Genomic DNA, 21,676 nt, shown 5'->3' on the forward strand with positions numbered 1-21,676 from the left:
GTCTTAAAAGTTATAAGACCAGTTTGACGATAGTGAATGCAGCACCAAGGTGATTTAATGAATTTGGAACAGATTTATTGTTGCTAAAACTAGCTTACAGCAGCTTACTAAAGTAACCGCTAACTGTAGGTAGTTAGCTAGTGAATTCAGTTAGCTGTACAGCTGTTTAATTAGCTGACTCAACCTTATATACTGTCTATGGACTCAACCAAGGGCTGCTAAGAGCCAAACCCGGAAAGAAAACCCTCTTGGTAGTGTATTCTCAGTCGAAAAACTGGTCTCCGCTGTGTTTCGTCCATTGACATATATATAAGGTTTCGTCCCATCCATCTATCCGTGGTCACCGATACCAAAAGCTCCGTTAACAACCAAGCGAATTATGGTGAAGACATGTCCCGCCCTACATGGTCTCTGATTGGCCAACCTATTCCTTCCCTAACCAATCTCACTCCTAATGTCTAAATCTAACCAATCAAACCAACGAAGGCAACGAGTAGGGAGGGACTTGTCGCGTCAGAATTGATTAGCGTTTACAGTAGCCAATGTGCGTTAAGCTGACCGGGGCTAAAAACAGCCTCCGAGACTTAAGGAGGAGGCCAGTTTTACGACAGGCAATCGTGCTCTTAATGCACTAACGTTACCGAGATGGTTTTCTTTCCAGGTTTAGGTCTTTGCAGCCCAGGGCTGAGTTAGCTAGCTAATTGGACAGCTGTTACGTTACAGCTAACCGAGCTAACGGCAGCTAACTAAAATCCTCAATAATAAATAAATAAATAAATCACCTCGGTACTGCATTCACTGTCGTCAAACTGGATTTATAACTTTTAAGACATCTTAATGACGAGTCCAAATGGTTTCACTTTACTTGAGGTTATGGATAGTATTCATGACACCGTCAAGCATTTGATGATCAAATCAAACTTCATGACAGACTAGCCTACAAATTGTTTCACTTTACTTGAGGTCAAGGAAAAATAGTCATAATGCTCTCATGACAGCCAATGTACAGTATAAAACAACCTCTTAATGACAGTTTAATGTAATGTTAACAAATGAACCTAAATAGTTTATTAAAAGTTTGAAAAATGGGACATGACATATGAAAGGTTATGTTGTCTAGTTTAATGTCAAGTTGTCATAACAGAGATTGTCTTCATTAAAGTCAAGTTGTCATGACAAAGACATCTCGGATAATGCTACCTTTGCATTAAAAGTGTAATAATGTACTGAATGACACTTAATGACAACAGTCGTGAACACTCAAAATGACTCCTTCATGTTCATGATAGGTGCCATGTCATAATAATGACAGTGTCATGTCAGTCTTACGCCACACCCGTTCAAATAAAGTTACACAATTTTCTCTACATCTTTTTCAAATTGCAAGAAGTATAGAAGCTGTAGACTTAAGATTTGGACTTGAGACACAAAAATGATCCCTTGAGAGTTGACTTATTTTGAGGCTTGACTCTCTTGAAAACTTGAATTGACTTTAAACAATTTAAACCATTAAAACCTTAAGATTTTACCTGGTAAAATAAGACAGGGTGGCCTTGCATGCATGGCCACACACCTTCAATATAGCCTAGTGTACAATCATTTGGCATGAATTGAAAGAACTTGGTTTTAGAATTAACACAACTTTAAAAGAAAACAAAAATGGTTTTAAAACATCTATTTCTATCATCATTTACATACCCTGTCCATGCTGGCTGGGTTCAGCCTCATGATGGAGGCATGCGCTAACCGAGTTAGCACTGTTTTCATGGTCCTGTGAGAATATAGCTGCTGAGGTTTGAGAAGTTCATCCATAAAGTCTTTACCAAACATGGTCCCAACAATGTCATTCATAACTATAAGTGGGGAAGAGACAGAAACCGAAAGGTGGTTAATTCTGCTTAGAATTTGCTATTTTAGATGATGGAATCAAACCGCACAGAAGAGCCTGTTTTGATGTTAATGTAACTCTAATGCGTTGTTACTATAGCTGGTTGTCCTCATTGGGATACTGCTTTACAAAAGCAGAGAACAGTAATACAGAAGCAACGGGAAAAAAATGGTTTAATGTTAAAATAAGACCCAACAAATGCAGTTCCTGCACTGTGTCGCCAGTCTTGAGACCAGGTGCAATATTAAAGTGATGTACACATTTAGTGTATCAACAATTATAATCCAATAATAGAGACTAATATACATTATTCTAAAACGGGCCATTCTGCATAATGAGTAATTTTCCATTTGGTACTTTAAGTATATGCTATATTTTAATACTTACTATACTATTAACTACTAAACTACTAATAATATGTGAGTACTTCTTCCACCACTGCTACAGGGGCACAAGGAGCTGACTAAACAATAATGTGCTGAAATATGGATACCTCTTTTTCTGTCATTTTCTGACCAAACTCCTGCATCCGTGTCAGTTTTCCCAAGTAAGAAAAAAAAAGAAAATAGACTTGTGATTTGGTGTTGTGCATTAAAGATATGAGCTGCACATGTTCAGTTTATAATCTGACAGCTACAGCTTGTCAGGAGGAGGGATGACTGGGTGCTAAACACGTACAGTACACACCTGCCAAGCCTGTGAGTTCTCTAGCTACCTCTACCTTTCTCTGAATTGTCGTCAGATGTGTTGAGAGCATGTAGGCGTTGGTCCAGAATGTAAAGCATCTCTCCACCAAGATTAATGAAAACCAGGGGGAGAGTTCTCTCAGACATCTTGCAAAGACAAAGAAGGGATTAAGTCGTAGGCAAAAGCTGGTGCAGAAGTAGGCGTTAGAAGCAGCTGATCCCCTTTTTAGATCAAAAATACTCTTCTTGTTTAAAAGGCATGAGCTGATTGTTCCTGTTGTGAATAGCCACTGGTAAGAAATTGTCCATGTTAAGTCTTATATGGTCATGCTTCTCAAGATAACCTGTCACACTAAGATGCAACAGGTGGTGAGGAAGAGGATCAGCAGACACCAGACACAAGCTTATTGGTCAGGATGTGGATGATGTGACAGCACAGCACAACCAACCAAATAATGGCTTTCAATCTACTGTATATCACAGGAGTTTGTGCTTATTTAGGCTTGTTGACAATAATTTAGAGTACGATGCAAACATGAAAGTAAGGCCCGAGAAACCAATATATGACATTTATATTGCATTTTATTAAACACTGCATGGGCAAAGAAATTAGGTAACCTGAACTAAGTATGTGTTTGGTAAACATCTCATTCCAAAACCATAAATATGAATTTGCTGCTGTAACATCCTCCACTCTTCTGGGAAACCATTTTACAAGATTTTGCACACTCTTTTCTAAAATATCATTTGATGCTGTAGCAGGAATAGTTTGACGTTTTGGGACATTCACTTATTTGTTTTCTTGTCTTTAGACGAGAAGATTGACAACACACTCGTATCTGTACAGTAAATATAAAGTCAAAGCCAGAAGGCAAACCAAAAATACACAAAAGTACGTGGACAAGGGTGGCCTCATACTATACTTTTGGTCATATAATGTAGCTGCCTACACATATATTGCATACTGATATTTGTTCCAATACAAGTGAATACACTATAATGATTTAGTTTAGGTCATAAATGAATTCTACACACAGTGTTAGTAAAGGATAGTTGCTGTAGCTAAATTGACTCGTCCCTGAAGTCAAATTTTACAAACTAAACCGTTATGATATGATCTTATTCAATGCCCACACATCTTTGTCTCTTTCTCTCTCCCTGCCATTTCAAATAAAAGATTAGAGAGTATCATGCAAATGAAAGTGTATCTTTATGCTCACTGTTACGGCTGATCACTTTCAAGGGAGAGAATTGCCTACTTGTCACAGTCTTGTCCACGGGTAAAAGCTTTTCTCGGGAAATGTTTTACAAATTGAGAGATGAGACAAAAATATAAACATCTGGCAAAGAGAGCTGAACAAGTCCTGATTGATCTCACCGGACTATACAGTAGAAGAGCCAATAAACCAATTATGGGGATCTATCTTTACCTCTGGCTTCTTTCTATGTAAGTCAAACCTAATATTGATAATTGTATTGAGTTGTAATTTTTTTCTTGCCATATCTCCACATTCTGAATAAAAGAATGTGCTTTATCACATCACTTAGTATGGTTTGCTAAGAAATTCATCAAATATTTGTTTAATTTTTTTACAGTGGTCCTGTTGTTATTTTCTTGTTAAAGAACTATTTAAACTTTTTTCTTCCGTTGAAATGTTCAAATATGCTAATATCATGTCTTCTCCTACCAGAATAACCAACTGTTCTGGTTCAGGGACAGGTTTCAATGATGTACCAACCCTAGATCCAGAATTGTATAACCTGAACTGGATGAAATCTATACCTGACGAGACTCCAGTTTCTGCTATCTCCATTCCTGGAACGCATGAAAGCTTATCATTACATGGAGGACCACTTGCTAAATGTCAAGTTTGGACCTTAAAAGACCAACTTAATGTGGGAATACGGTATTTTGATGTGCATGTTGGGATTTGGCTGCCCACCCAAAACCATATTCATATCCGGGATAGACACTGGATGTTTTCGCAACACATTCAATTTGATGAAGTCCTAGGGACTGTTTCTAATTTCCTCACAGTCCATAGTACTGAGACTGTGCTGTTGAAAGTTACACTACAAGGGTTATACCAGAGGAAAGTCGAAGAACAACTGATGAAGAAATTAATTGAAAAATTTGAAAATAAGATATGGAATAAGTTGTCGGTACCGACCATGGAACAGGCAAGAGGCAAGATTGTTTTTCTCCAGAGTAACATGTTCAATGCTGGAACATTAAATCATGAATCATTTTTCATTAAATATAAAGAGCTAATCAATGTTGAAGACAAAATAAAGCAAATCAAGTCACACCTCTGTGACCATCACATTGTACTGACTGACAATGCAGCATCAAAGTTCGAAAGTCCTAAAAAGTTGGCTAAAAAAGTTAACAAACAGCTTAATGACTTCGTGGTAAAACATAAGAAAGGCTCGTTAAATCAAGGTTGCTTAGGTGTCTTAAGCATGAACTTCCCCAGTGCTGATCTTATTAAAAACATCATTCAACTAAAACCGTGCAATTGTGGTAAAGGTAAAGAAAAAGGACAAAGACCTGATGGAGAGATGCCTATAACTGAAACTACAACTAAAGCATCACCGACGTCTGGGGAGGATCCTGAACCAACACTAGAAATACATCTTGCCCCACAATCACCATCATCTGGGCAAGATTCAGAACCAACAACAGAACCAGAATCGCCATCATCTGGGCAAGATTCAGAACCAACAACAGAACCAGAATCGCCAACATCTGGGCAAGATTCAGAACCAACAACAGAACCAGAATCGCCATCATCTGGGCGAGATTCAGAACCAACAACAGAACCAGAATCGCCATCATCTGGGCAAGATTCAGAACCAACAACAGAACCAGAATCGCCATCATCTGGGCAAGATTCAGAACCAACAACAGAACCAGAATCGCCATCATCTGGGCAAGATTCAGAACCAACAACAGAACCAGAATCGCCAACATCTGGGCAAGATTCAGAACCAACAACAGAACCAGAATCGCCATCATCTGGGCAAGATTCAGAACCAACAACAGAACCAGAATCGCCATCATCTGGGCAAGATTCAGAACCAACAACAGAACCAGAATCGCCATCATCTGGGCAAGATTCAGAACCAACAACAGAACCAGAATCGCCAACATCTGGGCAAGATTCAGAACCAACAACAGAACCAGAATCGGCCAACATCTGGGCAAGATTCAGAAACAACAACAGAACCAGAATCGCCAAATATCTGGGCAAGATTCAGAACCAACAACAGAACCAGAATCGCCATCATCTGGGCAAGATTCAGAACCAACAACAGACAAAACCATCATCTGGCAAGATTCAGAACCAAAACAGAACAAATCGCCATCATTGAAGATAGCACAAGACCACCATCAAGATCAGAACAAACAGAAAATCGCCATCTCTGCAAGATTCAGAACCAACAACAGACAATCGCCACACATCTGGGCAAGATTCAGAACCAACAACAGAACATGCAACATTGGGCAAGATTCAGAACCACAACAGAACAGAATCATCATTGCAAGATTCAGAACCAACAACAGAACATCGCCATCATTGGGCAAGATTCAGAACCAACAACAGAACCAGAATCGCCCATCTGGGCAAGATTCAGAACCAACAACAGAACCAAATCGCCATCATTGGGCAAGATTCAGAACCAACAACAGAACCAGAATCGCCATCATCTGGGCAAGATTCAGAACCAACAACAGAACCAGAATCGCCATCATCTGGGCAAGATTCAGAACCAACAACAGAACCAGAATCGCCATCATCCAAGCAAGATTCAGAACCAACAACAGAACCAGAATCGCCTCTTGGCAAGATTCAGAACCAACAACAGAACCAGAATCGCCAACATCTGGGCAAGATTCAGAACCAACAACAGAACCAGAATCCCCCATCATCTGGGCAAGATTCAGAACCAACAACAGAACCAGAATCACCAACATCTGGGCAAGATTCAGAACCAACAACAGAACCAGAATCACCTCGGCAAGATTCAGAACCAACAACAGAACCAGAATCGCCATCATCTGGGCAAGATTCAGAACCAACAACAGAACCAGAATCGCCATACAACAAGATTCAGAACCAACAACACAAGATCATCAACAGAACCAGAATCACCATCATCTGGGCAAGATTCAGAACCAACAACACAAACAGAATCACACTTCTGGGCAAGATTCAGAACCAACAACAGAACCAGAAGCGCCAACATCTGGGCAAGATTCAGAACCAACACAGCCTTCTCCAGATTCAGAACCAACAACAGAACCAGAATCGCCATCATCTGGGCAAGATTCAGAACCAACAACAGAACCAGAATCGCCATCATCTGGGCAAGATTCAGAACCAACAACAGAACCAGAATCGCCATCATCTGGGCAAGATTCAGAACCAACAACAGAACCAGAATCGCCATCATCTGGGCAAGATTCAGAACCAACAACAGAACCAGAATCGCCATCATCTGGGCAAGATTCAGAACCAACAACAGAACCAGAATCGCCAACATCTGGGCAAGATTCAGAACCAACAAAGAACCGAACGCATTCGGGCGCAAGATTCAGAACCAACAACAGAACCAGAATCGCCAACATCTGGCAAGATTCAGAACCAACAACAGAACCAGAATCGCCATCATCTGGGCAAGATTCAGAACCAACAACAGAACCAGAATCGCCATCATCCGGGCAAGATTCAGAACCAACAACAGAACCAGAATCGCCATCATCTGGGCAAGATTCAGAACCAACAACAGAACCAGAATCGCCAACATCTGGGGGAGATTCAGAACCAACAACAGAACCAGAATCGCCATCATCTGGGCAAGATTCAGAACCAACAACAGAACCAGAATCCCACATCTGGGCAAGATTCAGAACCAACAACAGAACCAGAATCGCAACATCTCAAGATTAATTTTATCTTTCCAAGATTAGAACACAAAAACCACATCTACAGTAGACAAACAGAATATATACAACAGACATTTCAATTAGAAAAAATACATCAAAGATTAACAACCTAAGATAAAAAGAAAAGATCCATCATGTTGAAAATTTCAAGATAGAAAACAAAAACCAGAATCATATCTTGGTAAAAAAACAGCAGGAAATTTAAGATTAAAACAAAGAAAGATGCCATCTTGCAAGATTCAAAAACAACAGAACAATGCCATCATCAAATTCAGAACCAACAACAAACCAGATCTAAGATGACAACACAATATCAACAACAAATGCCTCTGAATAGAAAACAAAAAACCAGCCAATGGCAAGAAGAAAAAAACAGAACTGCCATTGAAGATCAGAACCAACAACAGAACCAGAATCGCCATCATTGGGCAAGATTCAGAACCAACAACAGAACCAGAATCGCCATCATCTGGGCAAGATTCAGAACCAACAACAGAACCAGAATCGCCATCATCCGGGCAAGATTCAGAACCAACAACAGAACCAGAATCCCCATAGCAAGATAGAACAACAACAGAACCAGAATCGCCATCATCTCAAAGATTCAGAACAACAACAGAACCAGAATCGCCAACTGGGCAAGGATTCAGAACCAACAACAGAACCAGAATCGCACTCATGGGCAAGATTCAGAACCAACAACAGAACCAGAATCACCAACATCTGGGCAAGATTCAGAACCAACAACAGAACCAGAATCACCAACATCTGGGCAAGATTCAGAACCAACAACAGAACCAGAATCGCCATCATCTGGGCAAGATTCAGAACCAACAACAGAACCAGAATCACCATCATCTGGGCAAGATTCAGAACCAACAACAGGGCAAGATTCAGATCCAACAACAGAACCAGAATCACCATCATCTGGGCAAGATTCAGAACCAACAACACAACCAGAATCAACAACATCTGGGCAAGATTCAGAACCAACAACAGAACCAGAAGCACCAACATCTGGGCAAGATTCAGAACCAACAACAGAACCAGAATCGCCATCATCTGGGCCAGATTCAGAACCAACAACAGAACCAGAATCGCCAACATCTGGGCAAAGATTCAGAACCAACAACAGAACCAGAATCGCCATCATCTGCGAGAAGATTCAGAACCAACAACAAAACCAGAATCGCCATCATCTGGGCAAGATTCAGAACCAACAACAGAACCAGAATCGCCATCATCTGGGCAAGATAAAGAACAACAACAGAACCAGAATCGCCATCATCTGGGCAAGATTCAGAACCAACAACAGAACCAGAATCGCCATCATCTGGGCAAGATTCAGAACCAACAACAGAACCAGAATCGCCAACATCTGGGCAAGATTCAGAACCAACAACAGAACCAGAATCGCCATCATCTGGGCAAGATTCAGAACCAACAACAGAACCAGAATCGCCAACATCTGGGCAAGATTCAGAACCAACAACAGAACCAGAATCGCCAACATCTGGGCAAGATTCAGAACCAACAACAGAACCAGAATCGCCAACATCTGGGCAAGATTCAGAACCAACAACAGAACCAGAATCGCCAACATCTGGGCAAGATTCAGAACCAACAACAGAACCAGAATCGCCAACATCTGGGCAAGATTCAGAACCAACAACAGAACCAGAATCGCCATCATCTGGGCAAGATTCAGAACCAACAACAGAACCAGAATCGCCATCATCTGGGCAAGATTCAGAACCAACAACAGAACCAGAATCGCCAACATCTGGGCAAGATTCAGAACCAACAACAGAACCAGAATCGCCAACATCTGGGCAAGATTCAGAACCAACAACAGAACCAGAATCACCAACATCTGGGCAAGATTCAGAACCACAACAAACCAGATCGCCATCACTGGGCAAGATTCAGAACCAACAACAGAACCAGAATCGCCATCATCTGGGCAAGATTCAGAACCAACAACAGAACCAGAATCGCCAACAACTGGGCAAGATTCAGAACCAACAACAGACCAGAATCCCCAACAACTGGGCAAGATTCAGAACCAACAACAGAACCAGAATCGCCATCATCTGGGCAAGATTCAGAACCAACAACAGAACCAGAATGCCGAACAACTGGGCAAGATTCAGAACCAACAACAGAACCAGAATCGCCATCATCTGGGCAAGATTCAGAACCAACAACAGAACCAGAATCGCCACCATCAAGGCAGATTCAGAACCAACAACAGAACCAGAATCACCAACATCTGGGCAAGATTCAGAACCAACAACAGAACCAGAATTACCAACATCTGGGCAAGATTCAGAACCAACAACAGAACCAGAATCACCAACATCTGGGCGAGATTCAGAACCAACAACAGAACCAGAATCGCCATCATCTGGGCAAGATTCAGAACCAACAACAGAACCAGAATCGCCATTATCTGGGCAAGATTCAGAACCAACAACAGAACCAGAATCGCCAACAACCGAGCCAAGATTCAGAACCAACAACAGAACCAGAATCGCCATCATCTGGGCAAGATTCAGAACCAACAACAGAACCAGAATCGCCAACAACTGGGCAAGATTCAGAACCAACAACAGAACCAGAATCGCCAACAACTGGGCAAGATTCAGAACCAACAACAGAACCAGAATCGCCATCATCTGGGCAAGATTCAGAACCAACAACAGAACCAGAATCGCCATCTGTCTGGCAAGATTCAGAACCAACAACAGAACCAGAATCGCCAACATCTGGGCAAGATTCAGAACCAACAACAGAACCAGAATCGCCAACATCTGGGCAAGATTCAGAACCAACAACAGAACCAGAATCACCAACATCTGGCGAGGATTCAGAACCAACAACAGAACCAGAATCACCAACATCTGGGCAAGATTCAGAACCAACAACAGAACCAGAATCACCATCATCTGGGCAAGATTCAGAACCAACAACAGAACCAGAATCACCAACATCTGGGCAAGATTCAGAACCAACAACAGAACCAGAATCACCATCATCTGGGCAAGATTCAGAACCAACAACAGAACCAGAATCGCCATCATCTGGGCAAGATTCAGAACCAACAACAGAACCAGAATCACCATCATCTGGGCAAGATTCAGAACCAACAACAGAACCAGAATCACCATCATCTGGGCAAGATTCAGAACCAACAACAGAACCAGAATCACCATCATCTGGGCAAGATTCAGAACCAACAACAGAACCAGAATCACCATCATCTGGGCAAGATTCAGATCCAACAACAGAACCAGAATCACCATCATCTGGGCAAGATTCAGAACCAACAACACAACCAGAATCAACACATTGGGCAGATTAAAAGAATCGCCATCATCTGGGCAAGATTCAGAACCAACAACAGAACCAGAATCACCATCATCTGGGCAAGATTCAGAACCAACAACAGAACCGGAATCGCCATCATCTGGGCAAGATTCAGAACCAACAACAGAACCAGAAGCACCAACATCTGGGCATGACTTAAAGGTTATACTTGAGTCAGACCCCACAGATGAACACTCACGTGAACATGAGTCAGCAGAGCACACACCACAGCTGACAAATCCACCAGCCACTCTGCCTGCAGCAGTACCTGAGTTATATCCAGCTGTGCTCCCTAATATCCCTCTTAAAATACGCCACAAGCTACGACCACAGTGGAGGATGCGTAATTGTCTCAGAGGGTAAATCAAGTTTGGAATGTATCATTAAATTAATTATATTATGTTTTAAAATTCGGGAAAGGAAAACTCTGGAAATGTGTTTTGTCCTAAAAATTTTAATAAAGTTTAAAGAGTTTTATTTCATCATCATCTATTTACCTACTTTGACTAATATTCACATGCATTGTTAAAAACAACTTCAATTAATGTTTAAATATAATTAATGTAACAAATAAATCCTCACTAAAGTAAAGAAAAAAAAAACATTTAAAAAATCATCAAATCACACTTTTATCCAACATTTATATCTGATATAGCCTACACCATGAGGAAAAATCTAAATTAAGAAAATATTTAATATATTCTATTTACAATTTTATCTTCATTTCTTGCCTTTCATTTACATGCAATCATTTTTGCATTCCTGTATATCATCGCTGCCGAAGTCCATGCTATGATGATGTCATAATCGCCACGCTGAGAAGCTGGCCGATTCGTTTGGTTTCCAGGCTAGGTAGCGTTGGTTTTTTTCCAAAGCAATACATTAACAAAATAAATAAATAATTGACATGTAAACTTGCACAACCTTTGTTTACAGTGGCAGGTAAGAGGAGTGGGCCTGTCAGGTTTTTTTTTAGTTCAGAGATTAATCTCAGATTGCTTTTTCAGAATTTTTGAATTTTATACCTCAAGTTAGACTGAACAGTTTGAATATGAGAAGAGAAGAGGCAGAATTTAGAGGAAAATGTCAAACAAAAAAGTACTGGCATTGTAGTAGTTGAAATTGGCTCCACCTCTACCAGCTGCAACATTAAAGTGATATAGCCTACAAATGAATGCATACTTTTTCTATCACTGCTTTTACATGTATTTATTTTCTAATTGTTCCTCATTTATGCGTGTGTAATCGATAGCAGTGAACTGGATGACCAGAGAGGGAGTCAGATTAGATTCTTACTGGTGCACGAGCACATGTGACACGCCCAAACCCGCACGTTGGTCGTCTTGTTGCTGCGCTCGCGCTGTTTGCTGATAGGGAAAAACCCAACTTCCTTGTTACCACAACAGCCGGCTCACAACCTATGCTCTCAGCTCAGTAAAGAAGCATCTCGTCGCCACATTTAATTTCATCAGCAGCGACAAACTCTTCACATGGACACATCAGCGGAAAGACACATTTAACAGCTCGTGTGGAGCTTTTGAGGTAAGTTTATCTCGTCTTTGTAACGTTTAAAGTTGAGGCGGAAACAGAAGTAGTGACTTTTTAAACTATATTGTACGAGTAACTACAATTAGTATGTTGCTCTGTGTTTACAGCGGATCCACTACTAAATGAGAATTTTCACAATGTTATAGCAAGAGGACATAAGAATCTCTGTTTATTTCCCCTCTTAGTTCTCCTTTTAGATCATATTCAGCTTTCGTCAGATGTGAAGACGATGATAGGCCTACATTTACAGAGCAGCAAACCATAGTGGTAGACTGACAGATTTAGTAGATTTTAAGATTATCAGCAACTGGTTGACGATCTTTGAATAATTTCAGATATTTTATCACGCAGATATTCCATGGTTTTAGCCTCTCAACTGTGAGGATTTGCTGCTTTTCTCTAATTTAAATAAGTGGAAAGTGATTTTCTTTTGGATTTTGGGCAATCGAAATCAAGACATTTGATTACTGGGAAATTATATGCAGATTAAGCAATAACGAAAATAGTTATTAGTTTCAGCCCTAGAAGTAACAATCCGATTTTAAGAGTAAAAATGTGTTTTAAGATAGAACGAACAGAATATATATATATATATATATATATATATATATATATATATATATATATATATATATATATGTATATGTGTGTGTATATTTATATATATATATATGTATGTGTATATATATGTATATGTGTGTATGTATGTATATATATATTTGTGTGTATATATATATTTTGTGTTATATATATATATGTGTGTGTATATATATATATATATATATATATTTTATATTACACCTGGCTAAGTTAAAAAAAATAAATACTAATGAAAGTAGGGCTGCAACTAATGCTTATTTATCTGCAAATTAGTTAGATATTCAGATTACAGACATATAAGACAAAGAAAACATTTGAATACAGCACCATAAGAAAACATTCAGTCTTTTAGGATTACAGATGGGTCACCAGTAGTGGAAGAAGTACTCAGATCTTTAACTTAGGTTGAAATAAATGTATAAAGTAGCGTGACATGGAAATACTCAAGTGAAGTATAAGTACCTCAACAGTACATAAGTAAAGTTCTTTATAATGTGTTTTTCCAAACAGGTGGAAGGTGAGCGAGTTGAAGCTGAAGCGATGAATGCTGATGTTGCTCTCTTCACATCTGTACACCCGTGGAGTGAGACCTCCAACACCACCCGTCGGTACCTCCCAGACTCTGACACTTCTGCATGGATCTTCTCTTCACTCCTTCCGGCTCCAAACTCCTCTCGCGCCTCCTGTGAGAGAATGTATGCCGATGACCCCGACCCCTCCCCTGACCCCCAGCTCCTGGAGGCCCAGCTGGACTTCTTCCATAAGCTTGGGTACTCCACGGCTCAGGTTCAGGCCGTTCAGCAGAAGTTCGGCCCCAACATGGACACAGATAAACTTCTTGGGGAGCTGGTGAGGATCAGGGCCAGTCGAGAGGCCAGTTGGGGGGCCGAGCAGGGGCCGGTGACCACGATTTCCGTGCTGGTGCCCAGAGGGGACCTCCAGCTTGCGGGCCCCACCATGCTGCTGCCTTTTACTGGATCATCTCCTCCGAGCAGAGAAGAGAGCAGTGAAGATGGAGACGCTCTGAGACCCGTGGTTATAGATGGAAGCAACGTGGCCATGAGGTGAGAAACCGCTAAAATTATTGATTAGTCCATTGACACAAAATTAATTAGCAGTTATTTTGTTAATCGCTAAAAAAAATACCCCAAATTCACTGGTTATAGCATCTCAAATGGGACAATTTGCTGCTTTTCTCTGATTAGTCAATTAATCGATTAGTCGATCAACAGAAAATCCATCAGCAACTATTTTGAATTTCGAATTAGTATTTTAGTCATTTGTTTTTGGAAATATTTGCAGATTTCCGCCTCTGACATGTGAATATTTGCTGCTTTTCTTTCTCCGAGTAAACTGAATATCTAATAATCTATAAGTTTTAGACCCTTGATTGAACAAAACAAGACATTTGAACAAAATGATGAAACATGGCTGTTGTCATCATATTACGACTGTTTTACAAACTTTCAAGGCATTGATTTCCTCTCTGAAATTACACAAACTTTCAAGGATTTCAAGGACCAGTGTGTCTCATACAAGCGCTAACGGGTGCCTTTTGTGTCGGCATCAGACGCTGAGGGCCACTGACCAAGCTGATGTATTTGACGAGTTGGGAGTGAGAATGGGTTGTTTATTCTGGAGGGAACATGAATGTTTGTACCAAATTTCATGGCGGTCCAGTTGTCGAGGCATTACACTAAAACCCACAAATGTGAACCTCATGTTGATGCTCGCACAGCTAATAACCATGAATCTAATAACAGATGACAGCTTTTCACACCCCGACTCTCCTATAACCTTACTTGTCCTCGTTTGGAACATCACTTTTGGGTATCCCTGCTTCCACATATGCAACCCGTAGTTAGAAATATGCGTATTTTTCCGAGAGTATCCGCTTGTTTCCTGGCAACCTCACCGTGACAACAATACTCCAGGAAGTCATTGCTCTTAGCCAAGGAATTGTTCAACACATAATTCCCTGTGAAATTGTGACTTGTTTTTTTACACTTTAGTTTTTGTACATAATAAACAGGATATATCATGTTGATTAGTAAGCTTTAGAGGTGCTGGTAGTTAGATTTAGTTACCTCTAAAGTAAGCCAGGTTAGCTGTTTCCCCCTGTTTCCAATCTTTGTCCTAAGCTAAGCTAAGCTAACCGCCTCCTGCCTCCAGCTTCATATTTGTCGTACAGACACAAGAGTGGTATCCATCTTCTGGTTGAACTTACTTCAATAAAGGAAAAAGGGGTTTCCTAAAATGTCAAACCACTCCTTTTTAAAGGGTCCTGTGGTGTAACATTAACATGTTAATGTTTTCTAATTTCTTTCCATTTATTCATTCAGTCACGGGAACAAGGAAGTGTTCTCTTGTCTGGGAATCCAGCTGGCTGTGAACTTCTTTGCTGACAGAGGTCACACTGATATCACCGTCTTTGTTCCCTTGTGGAGGAAAGAGCAGCCCAGGCCAGATGTTCCTATCACAGGTGAGATGACAGGAAATCACATTAGTTTTTTACGTTTTCTACTTCCTTCTTTGCCTGCCACTGGGGCTCACGCAATACTGCCCTTATTGTAAATTGAAACCAGTGCAGGGTCGGGTTGTTGTAAGCTCTTATATCACCTTTTTGTGTTTAGAAAAGGAGGTTGTGCGTCTTTTTTTGTTGTTGTCATTTCTTAAGCAGAAATGTCAAACATTTACAAATTGCAGCTTCTTTGCAGTAATTAATATTTAATATTAATAAAACAACGGTGAGCACAGGAATCCTTCACTTTATTAATGACCTGATTTTTTATAGGCTTAAAGATTATTGGAGAAACTAATTGGCAGAATAATCAAAAATGAAAATAATTGTTAGGTTTCGAAATGGTTTGTGATTACTAAAGATAACAATTTACTATCAGTGTTTCTAACAGCTTTTGGTTAACCTACATCTGGAGGCGGCTACTGACACCATACTGCTTGTTTGCTCTGTGAACAGATTGCTCATGCTGATAAATTGTTTTGTTGCAGGATGTACTTTTAGGGCCCTTTTTATTAATATTTAACCAGGTAAAATCTGTCTGCTGGGAAAGAACCTAAATTAAAATGTGACTTCCTGAAAAATGATAATTAGAATTGTGTATGACATATCATAATTAACCTAAAGTGGCTAGAATCAATATTTTTAGCACGACAATGTGAAAGCAATGGGATAATGTAAAAGAGGTGATGAACCTTCAGAGAATTATCACCTGAATCTGCAGCTCCCCTCGACTTTACGGAGCGTAATAGTGAGTTTCAGCTCATTGTTTAGCTGCCTGGTTTGTAAATGTACTGTTTGGCTTCACTATCACTGCTCTCATAGCTTAGTTTTCAGTGAAAAAGCTCCTCAACAAACAGCAGACAGACACAGCAGAGACTAGCTGGTGAACTTAATGGAGCTTTTAGCTAAGATAAGAGCCAGATATTTCCTTCAGGAGTTGGTCGAGACCAAAAACAGAGCTAAAGGAGAGTGAATATTGGACTTACATTCATCCGGTGGTCACAAACACGACTCCAAATAAATGCTAATGTCGCTCTGTAACTGCTGGACGTGTAAATAAGCTGATATCACCTTAAAAGGTGATGTTTCTGCTGCTCCCAAGCAGCCCAAAAAATCTTATTTTGCCGGTTTAACTCTTGACTTCATGTTTGGGTTATAGATCAGCACATTCTGCGAGACCTGGAGAGCAGGAAGATTCTGGTGTTCACGCCATCGAGACGTGTTGCAGGCAAACGGGTGGTCTGTAATGACGACTGCTTCATCGTCAAGCTGGGCTACGAGTCTGACGGCATCATCGTGTCCAACGACATGTACCGGGACCTTCAGGGAGAGAAGCCGGAGTGGAAGCGCTTCATCGAGGAGAGGCTGCTCATGTACTCCTTCGTTAATAACAAGTGAGTTCTGCCTATTTGGCTTTCCCTCACTGCTTTCCTGGAATGTTATTTTTTTTCATTTTTTTTTTTTACTAATGTATGAATTTTTACCGTAACGTAGGTTTATGCCTCCTGATGATCCTCTGGGCCGCCATGGACCGACCCTGGAGAACTTTCTGCGGAAGTTTCCAAAGACTCAGAAAAAACAGCTATGCCCTTATGGTGAAAAAATTCCCATCAGTCTCAGCTGTACTTTTTGTTTAGTGCTGTTAGCATTGTCAGTGTGAGCATGCTAGAAGGCTGACATTAGCATGTAGTGTAAATTGGCTGTAGACTCTTAGTCTTGTTTGAAAATTATCAGTACTGCTAAAATCTTCTGTTTTGTTGTTTTCTTTCAGGAAAGAAATGCACTTATGGGATCAAATGTAAATTCCACCATCCTGAGCGAGCTAAACAGTCCAACCGCTCGGTTGCCGATGAGCTTCGGGAGAACGCCAAGCACCCATCCACCGCTCTCAAACAATCCTCAGCTCGCTCCAGTCCTGTGCCTGGACAGAGCCTCTCGCTGGTGGAGGATATGGCAAAGAAGCTGACTCTGGGACATGAGAGTGGTTCCTTAAAGAAATATCATAAAAACGAACAGTTGAAGGCGAATCAGCGCTCCAGTAAGAGGGCCACATCTAGAAAGGAGAAGACCGGCCAGCACTCATCTTCTGACCACGGCTCAGTGCGGCAGAGTGGCTCTCAGGAGCAGCTGGACTCTGGTTTAGGCTCCATAGACAGTCGGCCAGTGGATGGCCCTCGGAGTGTGTGTGATCACCAGTATGGGCCGACATACGGAAGCTCTCAGCACAGCTGCAGTGTGAGACAACAGTACTGTACCCCGTGCAGCTGCTGCTCACATGGCCCTTCCACTCGGGGGACAGGACCAGCTTTCCAAAACCAGCATTACAGCATTCCATACCCGACTCATTACGGCAGCTACGGTGCATACCCAGTCAGCATGCCTGTGTACAGTCAGCCGACAGATTTCCAGCACAGCAGAGTCCACGGCTGCCAGCAGCAGCAGCAGCAGCAGCAGTACTGGTCCGATCCGTTCGGGGCCCATGCTCCGGGGTTCCGCAGCCTGCCGGGGGAGAGCTCGCACTGGCAGCCTCCTCAGGGGACGAGTCCCGGCGGGGAGGAGAGAGACGTTGTCCGGAAGAAGCTCCTCGCTATCTTCAGCGTCCACTTAGTGGACACGGCCATGGACATGTTTCCTCAGCTGATGGATCCACAGATGCTGGTTGCTGAGATCCTCAAGTTGCAGAGTCAGAGCAGAAGATGAAGTCCAGCGCCGGTCCGAACCCCACGTCTTTCTATGGAAAGACTGAAAAGATAAACATGAGTTTGTGTATTTATGTATTGTGGTATCCACCTTGCTGTAAACTGTATTTGAGTATTGAATGTATTTGAACGCCTCAGTGAACTGGATAAAATAAGAGGCAGTATGCAGTTGATACAAATTGTATCTTTATTTAAAGGGGTGATAGAATGATTATATAGGGTATTTCACACTGTTCCTTATGGTCTCCTAATGGGGTATGTAACATTAGTTGGGCTGAAAATGGCCTGGTTGATATTTTATTGGCCCTTATGCATCCCTGTGTTTTGGCCCTATTTGTAACAAGAGCTTTTCTTCCAAATATGGTATGGTCATGAATATTTAGATGAGCTGCGCGCTGCTTGGTTGAGCCTTAGCCCCGTACACACACATAGAGACGAGCGCTGATTGGTTGAGCGACTCGCCATACACACGCATTAGAGGTCGTGTGCTGATTGGTTGAGCGAATCTCCAATACACATACATTAGAAACGCGACAGAATCTCATATTCCAGACACTGCAATGTTTCCTTACCAAATTCACTTCTGAGACTTTTGGTACGGAAATCAACGATATAAAGCTCAAATATGGGCCGTTTTACGAAAATTGATGGCTAATTGCAAATTTGGTAAAACTGTGTGTCGGAGTTCAGCTGCCTGTGTTAGGGCTCGCGGCCTGGCCTGCCTTCCTCCACAGACCCCGGCTTGCTCTGAGCTCGATTGAGCTCGACGGCGAGCTGCTGCAGCCCACAGCACCTCATACCCGCGCAAAGTCACCGTTTGGGCTGGTGGACTACTACCAAACGCTGCTGCCCTGACAAAGCTCCAGGGCCTGCATCTCCTCTCTTCCTGCTAGCTAAATGGCCCGGGTGTAGAGCGGACGGGCCAGCTTGAACATTACACCAGCAATCTCTTCACCAAATGTTACACACATGTCACGCACATAGCTATACAACATATAACTATATTGTTTTATAAAGCTAAACAATGGTGTCCGATTTCAAGTTAATGAATATTTGTGAGCTGTAACGGGTTTCGTTAGCTGCGACTGTCCCTGCAATCCTATATGTGTACAGATTGCGGCTAGTTAGCTTCATTTTTGGTCGTAATTTGAGTATATTTACAGTTTGAAATTCGTCCACGCACTTATACAACATCTAACTATATGTTTTATAAAGCTAAAAAACGGTGTCCGATTTCAAGTTAATGAATATTTGTGAGCTGTAAGGGTTTCGTTAGCGCCGACTGTCCCTTCAATCCTATGTGTACAGATTGCGGCTAGTTAGCTTCATTTTGGGGTCGTAATTCGAGTATATTTACAGTTTGAATTTCGTCCCCCACTTATACAACATCTAACTAAATGTTTTATTAAGCTAACAACGGTGTCCGATTTCAAGTTAATGAATATTTGTGAATTCCAGAGGAATTCTAAGAGGAGGCTAACTAGCTCTCATTGATAGAGCTCCATCCAGCCCGCAGGCTCTATCAATGAGACTCATGGACAAGCCGGCGCTTTATTTTCCCAATCGTTTGTTTAAATAACTCAACACATTATAATTACACACATTATAAGATTAACTAGAACCTGTGGTAAGAGAATGCTGGCGTAACAAGCTCGCTGACCGCGCTTTCACTCACATACACCGGGCATTTAGCTAGCTAAGCGGAAGAGGGGAGTTGCAGGCCCTGGAGCTCTGTCAGAGCAGCGGCGTTTGGTAGTAGTCCACCAGCCCAAACGGTGACTTTGCGCGGGTATGAGGTGCTGTGGGCGCAGCAGCCATGCGCGAGCTCAATCGGGCTCACAGCAAGCCGGTGTTACACCGGGTCTGTGGAGGAAGGCAGGCCAGGCGTCGAGGCAGCAGCAACACAGGCAGCACCAGCCTCTGAAGTCCGACACAGTCGGAAAAATTTCGCAATTAGACATCAATTTTCGTAAAACGGCCCATATTTGACCTCTAAGTAGTTGATTTCTGCATAAAAATTCTCAGAAGTGAATTTAATGGTAAAATAGCATATGAACAATGTATACATTTTCTGAGATCTGCAACCCTAGATTCAGAAGACTAACTGATCTCAGGTCAGTTGTGTAGCCTATGTAAATGTTGGGGCGTGACCGTTCTCTTAATACACCCATGGGCTGACAAAGGTTCCGGTTTTTGGGAGGTTGACGTCAACTTCCAGCTTTGTTGGGATTCGCCCGTTTTCAGCGGCAGTTTCAAAATATGAAATTTTCATAGTAAAAGGGTGTCAATGGGATTTTGAGCTTCTATGTATGTCCTATTTACCCACCGAACTGTCGTTATTCAACTATGACAGGGTAAAATCGGTTTTGCATTCTATCACCCCTTTAAACATGTAAAAGGAAAAAAGTGGATTTTAAACTTGGACAATCGAATGCATTCCAATGCAACTGTTCTGCCATAAAATCTACTTTTATTGTGCCTATAATGTCTTTTTGTGTCATATTGGCACTGTGCACATTTATGTTTTCGAAGCCAACTATTGCAGAGGGTGGGTCATGACGAAAAAATAATTGTGATGTGATGCACAATTAATCAAGGCAATAGCATAAATAATAATTAACCTCACAGAAATTAAATTTAAAACTGAAAACTGGCTTTATAATCCTTTTTATTCCCAGTTTTGTATATTTAATGTGTTTTTGGGATACTTTTTCCAAATTTCCTCACTAGAGCTTTAGTGGACAGTTGTCTGTGTTTTAGTTATAGTTACTATTGTACTATTTTACTTAAGGACAAATTCACAGATTCCATTGAGCGACAGACCTGGATTGTTTTTGTTTTTAACAGTTATGAATGTCACTGTTGTGAAATAAAATTTCATTAAATTAACATTTATAATTACATATCATGGTGATTAACTAATTACTCATCATCACATCACACCCTTTGCAACTTTAATTTCACTTGGATTTTTGTTTTCATGACAAAAGCTTATTTGCATCTAGTGCTGCAACTAATAATTATTTGATTCATTGTTTGGTTTATGTAATAGATACACATAATTGTATCTACTACGCCCAGTGTGACGTCTTTGAGTTGCCGTATTTTCTGCAAAACATCTCTTGTGCTGTTTGCAGCTTGAACACATTTAGTCAAAAGATCATCAGTTGTGCAGGTTAAAACAACCAATTATGAGGATGGTTGAGCCGTCAGAACTTGTTCTCCAACACAAAACCACATGATTGCTTTCCTTAGAAAGTTAAAGGAGGTCACATGTGGAGGTGGATCAGATAATGATCAGACATGTTGAGATTAAATAACATGAAAACAAAACTCCATGAACTCATCCACAGGTACCACATAGGGCTTACTGTGCATGAGGCAGGTTTCTCACTTTATTTGAGCTACAATCTG

General features: G+C 41.2%; 3 protein-coding genes across 5 annotated transcripts in view; 2 read left to right on the forward strand and 1 right to left on the reverse strand.

The window, feature by feature from the left end:
* The window catches only part of oscp1a (organic solute carrier partner 1a), a 9,330-nt gene extending 6,373 nt beyond the window's left edge, over positions 1-2,957 (reverse strand). The window contains exons 1-3 of one of the 3 annotated variants that reach the window (XM_039821017.1): positions 2,610-2,957; positions 2,382-2,411; positions 1,699-1,853 (exon numbers count right to left, since the gene is read on the reverse strand). In XM_039821017.1, the coding sequence (XP_039676951.1) occupies positions 1,699-1,853; positions 2,382-2,411; positions 2,610-2,721 (297 nt within the window). In that variant the 5' untranslated portion in view covers positions 2,722-2,957. Of the gene's footprint in view, positions 1-1,698; positions 1,854-2,381; positions 2,412-2,575 lie in introns of all 3 variants that reach the window. The other 2 variants (XM_039821020.1, XM_039821018.1) reach the window with 2 other exon arrangements.
* Positions 2,958-3,986: 1,029 nt separating this feature from the next.
* LOC120571847 lies at positions 3,987-12,564 on the forward strand. Its single transcript, XM_039820939.1, has 5 exons — positions 3,987-4,021; positions 4,266-5,287; positions 10,914-11,253; positions 12,301-12,436; positions 12,550-12,564. The coding sequence occupies exons 1-5, from the start codon at positions 3,987-3,989 to the stop codon at positions 12,562-12,564; spliced, it is 1,548 nt and encodes a 515-aa protein (XP_039676873.1).
* Positions 12,189-18,529, forward strand: si:dkey-206d17.12 (uncharacterized protein LOC563108 homolog). Its single transcript, XM_039819178.1, has 6 exons — positions 12,189-12,436; positions 13,553-14,106; positions 15,385-15,524; positions 16,723-16,957; positions 17,058-17,158; positions 17,335-18,529. Exons 2-6 carry the CDS (start codon positions 13,583-13,585, stop codon positions 18,261-18,263), a joined length of 1,929 nt encoding a protein of 642 aa, XP_039675112.1. The 5' UTR covers positions 12,189-12,436; positions 13,553-13,582; the 3' UTR covers positions 18,264-18,529.
* Positions 18,530-21,676: the final 3,147 nt, after the last annotated feature.

Source organism: Perca fluviatilis, chromosome 13 (genome assembly GCF_010015445.1).
Source record: "Perca fluviatilis chromosome 13, GENO_Pfluv_1.0, whole genome shotgun sequence".
In the NCBI taxonomy this organism is placed as follows: Eukaryota; Metazoa; Chordata; class Actinopteri; order Perciformes; family Percidae; genus Perca; species Perca fluviatilis.